Source organism: Wickerhamiella sorbophila (assembly GCF_002251995.1).
Source record: "Wickerhamiella sorbophila strain DS02 chromosome Unknown contig6, whole genome shotgun sequence".
Lineage (NCBI taxonomy): Eukaryota > Fungi > Ascomycota > Dipodascomycetes > Dipodascales > Trichomonascaceae > Wickerhamiella > Wickerhamiella sorbophila.
This window is the reverse complement of record NW_020194001.1, coordinates 6,188-18,758: the sequence shown is the minus strand read 5'-3', so window position 1 is coordinate 18,758 and position 12,571 is coordinate 6,188. Positions and strand designations below refer to the sequence as shown.

General features: G+C 22.0%; 3 protein-coding genes across 3 annotated transcripts; all 3 read right to left on the bottom strand.

Moving 5' to 3' along the window:
• Positions 1-2,358: 2,358 nt before the first annotated feature.
• On the bottom strand, positions 2,359-2,799 carry B9G98_01826 (Cytochrome c oxidase subunit 1; the record flags this gene model as incomplete). The annotated part of the gene is made up of 2 exons (XM_024808383.1): positions 2,359-2,570; positions 2,778-2,799. 2 exons carry the CDS (start codon positions 2,797-2,799, stop codon positions 2,359-2,361), a joined length of 234 nt encoding a protein of 77 aa, XP_024664151.1.
• A 4,826-nt stretch (positions 2,800-7,625) lies between these two features.
• On the bottom strand, positions 7,626-9,206 carry B9G98_01825 (Putative COX1/OXI3 intron 1 protein; the record flags this gene model as incomplete). The annotated part of the gene is made up of 2 exons (XM_024808382.1): positions 7,626-8,251; positions 8,828-9,206. 2 exons carry the CDS (start codon positions 9,204-9,206, stop codon positions 7,626-7,628), a joined length of 1,005 nt encoding a protein of 334 aa, XP_024664150.1.
• A 1,096-nt stretch (positions 9,207-10,302) lies between these two features.
• On the bottom strand, positions 10,303-12,072 carry B9G98_01824 (Putative COX1/OXI3 intron 1 protein; the record flags this gene model as incomplete). Its single annotated transcript, XM_024808381.1, has 2 exons — positions 10,303-11,116; positions 11,261-12,072. 2 exons carry the CDS (start codon positions 12,070-12,072, stop codon positions 10,303-10,305), a joined length of 1,626 nt encoding a protein of 541 aa, XP_024664149.1.
• Between the last annotated feature and the right edge of the window lie 499 nt (positions 12,073-12,571).

Sequence of the window (12,571 nt, the reverse complement as noted above, 5' to 3'; positions counted from 1 at the left end):
AATACGGCGAATACTGCACCTAAACTTAATACATAGTGGAAGTGCTTATTATAATATATATATCTATTATATATTATATGTTGGACTATATCTTTATTTATAATTTACTTACAAATAGTATTTTGTACCATAAAAGATTTTCATATTTAATAAAATCTAATATAAATGATTTATATATATGATATTCTAGAGAATTTTTAAGACATTTATTATATTTTCTAATATCTAAAAAATATTTAATTTTAGATACACGATAAAATTTCATATCAGAATATAATCTATTTATCATAAAATAATCATATATTTGCATCATACTATTTACATTTTGATATTTAAATGTTATATTATTATTATTTTTAATATTTTTATTTTTAAAACTAACTGATAGTTTACAATTAAGAATTACATAATCTAAATTTAAAAGAATATTGTTATATTTAACTTCTAATACACATTCAATTCTATTACTTGTAAAATTAAATATAATACTACCATGGGTATCAATTAAACCAGCTAAATATAGACTTAATTTAATAATTATATAATTAAGTTTAATAAGTTTTATTTGTAAATAATTACATGCTTTTAAAAAACTTTCATTTTTCAATCTTATTAAACCATTAATATTATTAATAATATAAGTCATTTCTAGTAATGTTGAAATAACATATATTGAATATAGTTTATTATTAATTTTTCTAATTCTTCCGATATGTAAAGTATTTTGAATATAAGTTAATATACGTAAATCTCTATTATGTAATTTTATTTTTATAGATTTTAATGTTAATTTATTATTTAATATTCTTAAATCAAAATTACCACCTCCATCTATAACACCAGCTAAATATTCTCAAAATTTATTATCATTAACTTCTTGAATATTAATTATTTTTTTTAGTTTAAGTATTAAAATATTTGTATTAATAAAGAATAAATTATTAATAAAAAAACTAAAATATTTTATAAAAAGATTAAATATAATAATTAAATAAGTAAGTAATATAAATAATTGACGTTTAGTCTCTGAGACACCTAATCATTTATAAAAATGATCCTTAAAATATAAGGTTAAGTTATCTGCTGATTTTATATTGATATATTTATAATAAAATATAATTAGTAATATATTATTTTGACTATATATATTTAAATATTGTAAATAATATTTAATTCCATCTATATTATTTAATAAATAATGAAGATAACATATAAATAATATATATAGTAAATATATACTAAACAACATAAGTTCCAGCATAAAGTCAATTACAAATTGATATAAAATATCTATATCAACAAGGCCCACTATTTGAGCTACTACGTAGTAAGTCAATAATTTACACAATTCACATTGTGGATCGGACTATAACTTATCTAATTATTTAACTTAATAAACTTTTGATTATCACGTTTAGTCTCTACGGATCCTACTAATTAATAATATATTATATCATTAACTTTGGTTTCCACGGTATTGTCTTATATATATCATATAAATTATTATTTATATAATATTATTATTTTATACATTAGTAAAATATATAAGATTTCACCGTTAGCATATTATTTTATAATATACCGAATATATTAAATTAAATTAAATTAAATTAAATATTCATGGTGATAAGACCACACGACACTTACTTAAAATTAAATAATATTAATTTTAAATTTATTTAATTGATCTTTTTTATTACCTAATAATAGATAATTATCAAAATGTTTAATTATAGAAATTAATGAAATATGTTTATATACTTCAATTAAATATGAATTAAGAGTTAGTTCTTTTATTTTATTAGATATATTAAAATATACTTTAATCATTTCTAATAAAAATTTATCATATTTTTGATTAATAGAAAATGAATGATTATTATTATTTCTAATAGAAAAACAACCTTCTACTTCTACAAATCCACTTAATCAAAGATTGAAATAAGAAAGTAAACTTTTATTATTAAATTGCTTTATTAATAATAGTTGTATATCATATTTTTTATTACGATTAGTTAAATAAGTATTTATTATATAATTTTTATTATATGATAGATTATTAGATAATAATAAGCATTTTTTTAAGAAAATTAATTGACAATTCTTTCTTGTTGTTAATAATAGATATTTATCAAAGATCTTTATAATATTTTGTATACTTTTTTTATTATCTACAACTCAATAAACAAATTTCTTTTTTTTATCTACTCCTACTATACCTCCTATAACTTTAGAAATATTTATTAACATACTTTTATTAGATTCTAAATATGTTAATTTAATAATTAATCTAAATTGTAAATTTTTATAATTAAAATGGTTTACTTGAATATTACCAATACCATCCATTAAACCTACTCAAAATATTTTAATATATTCAAGATCATTTATTAAATTATTTGATTTAATATTATTTAATTTATTTTTTAATTTTTTATCGTGGAATGCAATATCTAAAGATGCATTAGCTAATACTATACCTGTTACACCACCCGCCGTGAATAAGAAAATAAATCCAATGGCGTATAATAATAGTGTTGTAAAACGTAAAGATCCTCCATATAATGTTGCTAATCATGAGAATATTTTAGATCCTGTTAGTATAGCAATAATTAATGATGCACCTGAGAAATAAGCTCTACTATCGGCATCTAAACCTACTGTAAACATATGGTGTGATCATACACAGAATCCTAAGAATCCTATGCTGGCCATCGCGTACACCATTCCTATTTTCCCGAAAATAAGTTTTTTAGCATATGATTGTATGATCATACTTACCATACCAAATGCTAGCATTATTAAAATATATACTTCAAGATGCTTTTTTTTTTATTTGGACTATATCTTTATTAAATATTTTTACTATTTCATTTAAATTCAAATTTTAATCAAGCTTTATATATAGCTGTATTTATTAGATTATGATATGCTTTTAATAATTTTAAATCAAAAAATATTTTAACTAACATTAATCTATTAAATTTGGTTGTTCTAGATAGATTTAATTTAACATAACTATTTATTCAATTAATAACATCTTTTTTAGATTGTAAACATCATTTAAAACTACCTTGGTTTGATTTATCAAAATAAATATTACCACCAAATATATTTTTAAATTCTTCAACATCTTGTAAATATTTATTAGATACAGATATTGTTAATTGTAGATTTTTATTTTTAAACGAATAAGTTATAGTACCATCTCCATCAAAAAATCCTATAAATCAAGAATTATTTGAATTTAATTTTATAAGATTTAATAGTTTTATTTGTAAAATATTACATACTTTAAAAAATTGTAGTAATCTTTTAGAATTTCTAATATTACCATTTACAGCATTAATTAATTTAACCATACCTGATTTATTATGTAATCTATATCTTACTGCTTTAACACCTGATCTTAATTTAATAGAACCACCAAATTTATTTTTTATTTGATACAATGTTTTTTCATCTTCTAAACCTAAAGTTATTTCACAAGATGTATATTTACCTTGAACTATTCCAAAATATCCGTCTGCATCTATTAAACCAGCTAATCATTGATTAAATTTATTAGATGAAATATTTTTATTTAATATTTCCCGTGTAGTCTCTGAGGTTCCTACTAAATTATTATTATTATTCGTTACCTGCTGATTGCTATGATAATTTTTAATTAAAAATTTATTTATTAAAATTTTACTATATCGGTTAATATAATTAATATTAAACTTATGATAATATTTAAATATTTTTTAGTATTTAATAAATGTAATCATAGTTTCCAGCATATAGGGAAATTCAATAAATATATTATTATTATTAATATATTTATAGGGCCATAATATATATTTTGTTGACCAAAGAATCCATTTCTTCAAAAATTATAATATATTTTATATTATACAATATTAAATATTGATGTTAAATATTAATATTAAATTTAATTAATAATTCTTTATAACATATTTTATATAAAAAAAATTATATACAATTATAAAAAAATAATTGTGAAGAACCGACTGTACATTAAGCAATATTGCTATAAATATTACCCATTGGTGAAGCAGTCTGTAGCAATTATATAAAAATATAACTGACGGTCTATATATAAAGAATAATATGTTTGACCGTACCACCAATATTGCTATAAATAATTATTATTTATAACTAGAGTTAAGGTATATAGTATTAAAACTATATTTATTAAATAAAATCAATTTATAATTAAAGCATATGTTTTATTTAATTTCATAACTTATACATTAAACCTCACCCTTTATTCCAAAACATGGATAAAATTTTTTATTAATTATTCTAATTAATATTATATATTAATATTTTTAACTAAATTTTTAATTATACTACGTTTATTAAGATCTAAATGATCTCCTTTTTCTATCATAGATATTATATTTTTTCATTTGTTATAACTAATATTTTTTTTAGATAATAATAGATATTTATCAAAATAATTATATAATAATTTACAATTTTTTAATCCATTAATTCTTAATTCATAATTATTATCTATACTATGAAGATAAACTTTACCAATTAGATAAGTATTATTTTTATTATAAATATTAAATTGTTTACAAATTTCTTCTAAAATAAGTTTATTATATTCCCATTTTTGAGATAAAATATATCTTATTCTATATCCATTAGTACTATTATTCAATATAGATATAGAAAAACAACCTTCTGAATCAGTAAATCCGGAAATTCAAGAATTATTTATAGAAAGTAATTTACAATAAAAATTAAGTTTTATTATTTGTTGATTATTTTTTAATAATTTTTCATTTAATTTATTTAAAAATATATTAAATTTTAATAATCTTCTAAGTAATACTAAATTACCATTAAATAATAATGATAATAAGTATATTTCTCTTTCTTTTTGAATTATTAAACGATAATAATTTAATTTCTTAGATTGTAATAATACATGACCTAATTGTAATTCTTTTTTTATAATATCTAATATTTCTTTTTCTTTTTGAGTTATAACAATAGATAAATTTTTACCTACTACAAAGGAACCATCTCCTTCTACAAAACCTATAAATCAAATTAAAAAATCTTTAGATAGTAATTTATTATTTAGTAATAATTTTTTATATTCATTATAAAATAAATCTAAATCAAATAGTTTATTAATATAAAGTATATTGTTATTATCACATAAATAAATATTACTATATAATAATATATATATAATAAAAGAATAATTAATTATTTTATAGAATATATGCTGATATAAGATTAGATCACCACCACCGGCTACAACAAAGAATGATGTATTAAAGTTTCTATCTGCTAATAACATTGTTAAACCCTTTTTTATTATTTTTATCTTGATTTACTACTTCTAATGAGTTATATATATTATATTATAATATATTCATAAATTATATATAAATATAATTTAAGGTAAATACTCATATATTTACATATATGTTGGGACTATATCTTATTAATTAATTGTATAAAAATTATTTAAATGATTTCAATTAAAGACTATACGGTTATTATTCATAGAATTTTTATTTTTAATAATTAATTCTATATTATCTAGTGTATGGTTTAATCTATTTTCAAATAATTTAACTATTTCTTTATAATTACAATAATCTAAATATTTACTACTAAATAAAAGATATCTAGTTAAATAATCTATAACTGCCATATTACTTTTAAATGAGTTAGTTATTATTATATAATGATATCCTTTATTAGTTGATGTTCTATCTATTAATTTACATTTAGTAAAAAATAAATTAGCAATATTTTGCATATAAGATAATTTAGAATTCCCTCATTTATCTAATTTAGATTGAGAAATTCTAAATATAGTTTTAGTAACTAAAGATTTATTACTATATCCATGTCTTATATAAAAATTACCATCTGCATCTATAAACCCAGATAATCAGCTATTACTATTTAATAGTGAATTATCAATTAGATATTTTTCTAATTTATTTTCTAATAGATAATGTCCATTATAATTATATCAATCAATTAATAAATTTAATCTATCTATTTTAAGTGTTCTAAATTTACCATTTATTAATTTTATTAATCTTAATAATCCCAAATAATCATTTATTACTAAATCATAGGCATTAACATTCTTTTTTTTTGAAATTGAACCACAATTTAAATTTTTAGAAATAATCATAGCTAATAGAAAATCTTTTTTAATAAATGTTATTTGAATTGATAGATATTTATTTTTACCTAATTTTGATTTTAATGTTGTAAGAACATTAATAGAACCATCACCTTCAATTAAACCGGCTAAATAATAACCTAATTGATTATTATAATATAAATTATTATCAAAATTATTTAATTCTTTAATAAGTAAATTATTAATATAATTATTATACTTATTTAATAATAAATTTAAAGGATTTATTAAAAAATATATAATTAACTTTCGCGTGTAGTCTCTGAGGTTCCTTATATTATATATATTGTATAAGTTACCTGCTGATTGTCCATTAATAAATAAATGGATGTTCCAGCATATAGCGAAATATAAAGCTGCCAGTTTTATTATTATTAGTTTAGCAGCTAATACTAGTATTGATATTAATATTAATACAGCTGTTATTAATACACTTCAAGTAAATAAATTTAATTTAGAATAATCCATACCGTTAGCACGCATATTCATTATTGTTACCATTAAATTTATTGATCCAAATATAGATGAGAATCCTGAGAAGTGTAATGCAAATATAGCCATATCAACAGAAATACCACTATGTGATTGTAATGATGATAATGGTAGATATACAGTTCAACCTGTTCCTAGACCTTCGTCAATTATTGTACTTAATACAGCAAATAATAAGCTAAGTACTAATAATCAGAATGCAATGTTATTTATTCTTAGGAATGCTGTATCACTTGTACCTATCATTAATAGAACTAAGTAATTACTGAAAGCTCCCATAGTTATTAGCATAACCATAAAGAAAATCATAAAGACGGCATGAGCGGTCACCAAGAATTGGGTAGCAGTAGTATATCTAATAGGTTTTATTCTATTAAATATAAAAGCCCCCACCGAACCGTACGTGATAGTTTCCCATCATACGGCTCTCCAGAGATTATAAGCCAAGACCTAACTTAGAAGTTATACCTTTATAAGTAATATTACCCTTATGTAATTTTATATGGCAATCTCTACATAATAGTACTTGTTTTCTATTAATTAAAATCATTCTCGATGTTATATAATCATAACGTTTAAATAATCTTAATCTATATAATTTTTTTATATGATGCATTTCTACATTTTTATATGAATTACATATAATACAAAGATTATTTAATGTTTGACGAGAAGCAAGTAATCAATATTTTAATTTTTTTAATAATAAAAGTATAGGAGATAATTCATTAAAATTAGATTTATTAATTCATGCTTTATATGAATATTCTGAATCTATTCTAACAATATTATCAAATACATTTCTAAGAAATTGAGTTATAATATCGCCTTTATTGTCCTTAATTCTTAATAGAAAACCTAATTTTTTAATTAATTTACTTTTAGTAAGTATTCTTAATTTTTTTGCCAATGTTAATACACAAGAATAATATAAAGTATATCAAATACGATGTTTTAATTTATTATAATTAGTAGCTAATCTATAATAACTTAAGATTCCTCTACCTACCATTAAATAATGATTTATAATTACATGAATTTCTTCATGCATTAATCTACCTAAACCTGTAAGTTGAGCAAATCTACCATTTTTACAAGATCTAGCATAACCATGATCTACTAAGTTATTTAATATATATCTAATTAGAGCATTTATTATAAGTCTAGTATTATTAAGTCCTCTTATAGTTCTAATACTATAATGTTTATTAACAATAAGATACTTATGTCTTAGAGTAATTTTAATATCATATCCTAAAAATCTAGCTAGTTTTTTACTAGCACATTTAATAAATGTTTTATCCTTATTAATATTTAAATTTAAAGTTTCTATAAATTTACTTAAACTATCTTGTATAATAATACAATCTTGTTTAGAACCTATAACACCTAATAAAATATCATCTCCATATCTAACATATTTTAATCTTTTAAAATCTAGATCATTTTTCAGATGAAGATTTGTAGTTTTAGCTCTTAATTTAGATAATTTTATTCTTTCTGAAAATAATTTAGCACGTCTAATTAATTGAGATAATTTACTATATTTTAGATCTATTTTACGAACTGTTCCGCAATTAAATTTATCAATATATTCATCTAATCAATCATCAATCAAAGATAAAACTATATTACTTAAAATAAGACTTATAGTCGCTCCTTGAAGTATTCCATAATTTAGATTATGATATACACCTTTACTATCATAATATCCAGCTTTTAAAACTTTACTAATTAAATTAATAAAACCTTGATCATCAATACGTTTTTTTAATTGAGATATTATTAAATTATGAAGAATACTGTCAAAGCATTTTAAAATATCAATTTTTATAAATCAATTAACACTATTAAAATTATTTCTTATTTGTCAAATAGCTGTATGGCAACTTTTATTAAGCCTAAAACCATGACTATTATTTGACATTAATAGTTCAAATATAATTGTTAATATAATTTTTATAGATTCTTGTATAATTTTATCTCGTAGATTACCAAAACTTAATTGTCTAGTACCACCTTTTAGTTTAAGTATTTCTATACTACGACTTAGATTTATTTTTAATCTACCCGATCCTATTTCATTAGAAATAAAATCAAATCAATTATTACTAATACCATCTAAAGTTTGTCTAGAAGTACCTTCAATCATATTACTTAGATTACTCTTAATTTTATTATAAACTAATTTTAATAAATCAGGATCTTTACATAATTTTAATAAATTATTTAATTTAATATCTTTATTTTCACTTAATTTAGCCAATTCTACTAATTCTTTTAAATCCGAAGTATTTAGTTCCTTAGTAGAGAATCCCCTGGTCCCCTTCCTTATTAATGTATTAAGTAAAGTATTACCTAATATATTAAAATTCATCTTTCGATGAATATTCAGTACTACGAGACCTCTGTCAACTCCAAAGTTTCCTTTTTCAGTTGATCCCTTAGTTCTTATATTACCGTTAATAGATTGTTTAGACCCTCCATCTTTCTTAATACTGCTTGTATTTATTAATCTCATTAATCACAACCATCAAACCTCAACGTATAATTTGACAGCTGAGTATTCTATACCCGAATGGTAAGAGGGAATTGATACCCAAAAAAAGACTTTAAAGGAGTTCGTTAACCTAGTCATGCAATCCTTAGCTCAGAATACACCAATCATATCCTTTTTATAACATGCTATTGTCCCCATTAAGTTGGCCCTAATTAGGTAAGTTATATGCTTTACGTATGAATAATATATTTTTATATTATTCGTGATTAATAATACGATAATTATCAAGTAATTATTCCGATAATATAAACACAAAGGCGCACCGTTAAATAATTGCCCGTTGTGCATTAATATTTGTAGATTTAGTGCTGCTAATTCTAATCTCATAATTATACTTAAACTTAACCCTACTACTCCAGAGAATAATGAGAAAATTCCATATAAAGTGAAGTCAATAATTACTCATTACTGCTTCCCAAACCGTACGTGATAGTTTCCCATCATACGGCTTTCCATAATGAAGTCATTTAAATAGACAGTAAATATTTGATTACTTATCTTTAGTACTTGGTAGCGTTTCTAGAAATAATCCTAAATTTTCTCTATAAGAGTTTATAATTCTCACTTCATAATGTAATAATTGACCTCTATGTAACATCATATGATGATATTTACATAATAGTATTTGTTTACGTTGTAAAGATCCAACTCATTTCTTATAAGATAAATCTAATGATTTATAACTACTACGAACATCATTAACTTTACGTAAATGATGCATTTCTAAATTATTAGTAGAACCACAAATACAACATTTTTTAAATATAGATGATTGAGTGGTAGTACCAAACCAATTAGTATCTAATATATCTAATTTTCAGTCTAACTCTTTACCTACTTTATAATCATGATTTGTTAATAAAAGAACTGTTAGAATAAACATAATATCAGTATCTAGACACTTTAATCAAGGGCCGAATTTTTTAAATGCAGCCCTAGCAGATGATAATTTGTACTTCTTAGCTAATGTTTTAGCTAATGAGTATCTCAATAATCAATGCACATTGCCCAACATATGTTTGTTGGCTGCAAATGAATAGAAATTTAATATTCCTCTTCATTTTTGATTAAAGAATTCTACGATACGATCATGACTTAATAGGATAACTGAATCCTTAAGAGTAGCATAGATCTTGTTTAAATGATTACGTCTAATAAATTTATTATCGATTAAACGATTAATTAATTTTTTAAACAGTACATTTAATCTCAATCTAACTGCTCGTCTTTGTTTAACAAGTTTACCATTTTTTGTATGAGATACAAATATTGGTTCATTGTCATACTTCAACTTCTTAATATTAGCTCCTAAAAATTCAAAACCTTTTGATAAATGAGTTACTAATGTTTTCTTTTCATTTAATTCTAACCCACATTCAACTTTTAAAATATCTGCTAATTTAGATTTTATTTCTAATGCTTCTTTATAAAGACCTGCCAATAAAAATACAAAATCATCTGCATATCTAATGTACATAGATCTTCTAAAATTAAGATCATTAGTTTGATATCTAGGTATCTTACGCATATCTAATAAAGCTTGTCTAGCTTCTAGAGTATGTAATAGACCTTTTGTTCTACTATACCGAATAGATATTAATTTATCATATTCCGGATTAGACTTACGTCTTTTTCCTTTAGTATATTCAAGCATGATGGAATATTTTACTATTTTATCGAATCTATCTAATACAATATTAGCTAACATTGGACTTACTACAGAACCCTGTAGTGTACCCATATTAGATTTCATAATCTTTCCTGTTACCAGGTTTTTATACCCTGCCTTTAATAATTTATTAATTACTATTAAAAATTTATCACATTTTATATGATTCCTTAAAGAGTCCATTATTACATCATGAGGTATACTATCGAAACATTTTGTAATGTCTCCCTGTATTACTCATGTATGATGATGTCCTTTTAAATATAAAAGTTTCAAGGCTGAATGTACAGATTTATTTGGTCTAAATCCATAAGATTCTTCTTCGAACAATAGTTCAAAGATACACTCTAAAATTACTTGTAATCCTTTATGTACTATCTTCTCTATTAGAGAGGATATACCTAATAGTCTTAAAGAGCCATCCTTCTTTAGAATCATATGTCGTCTGGCTAGTTTAAAGTCAAATGAACCATTCATTATAGATTTAGATAAATTTTCAAATGTTTTCATAGATATAGAATCTAAGGTGGTTCTATCTAATCCTTTGGTCATGTTACCAAGTTTAGACTTGATTTCCAAATAACATAATTGTAAGAATTCGGTATTTCTTAATACCTTAATTATACCGTTATATGTATTTGTACTTTTATCGTAATATTTACCTAATCTTTCTAAAACAAAGGTATGAGCTTTTTTATTTCTCACTGTCTTTGTTTTATTATCAGATTCTTCATTACTTGAACCCTTCCTTCCCTTTTTTTCAAGGTCCGTACTACGATTCATCCGTGCCCGCTTAGCAATAACATTATTATCACCAGAGGCGGTTACATCCCATGGTTCGTTACTTAGTTCTTCTTTAACATTCAGATTTGATTCTGATTGTTCTGGTTTGATTTCCTTAGCTTCTTGCGCATTATTATCTTCAATAGATAAACTTTCCTCTTTAGGTGGGCTTGGATCTTGTGAATAACCATAATAACAGGAATCTTTTATTATAGCAATGATCCATATGATATCTAAGAACTCATATATCACAACCTCAGTCGTGGTAACCAATACGTATACAAGTTTCTTAACGTAAGCATAGAAATCCTCTCTTATAAAGCCTTTTTCTCTAGAGTTCTTCGAGTTAACTTTACATTTGTTTTGTGCTTTCATAATATGTATCTTATTAGGTTTACATATTACCAAAACCCGAGATATGTATTCTATAAAAGAATTCACAATACATAATATTGTATCCAGTCTACAATATATAACTAAGCACGCTCTCATGGCGCACATCCCTATCTGCTTAGCATTAGTGGAAAATAATCATGATTCTACTCATTGGTACCCTTTCGCTATAAGGTTGTTTTTAATTGTATTTATAGAATTTATTGTTATATTATTCATTTAATAATATATTATGATCTTTATTATATTTATTTATTTTTTCTTAGATCAATAATCAAATTAGTCACTTATTTTTTTTTATTTAACCGGGAAAGGTAAGATTCGAACTTACACAGGATAACCAAATTTAATAGCAATAAACACATCTAGCCAATGATTTCTTTCCCATTTTTATTTCCCATTATATAAATATTAATATTTTTTATATTTATATACTTATATTTTAATTTTTTTATATAAAATAAAATTATAAATAATTTTA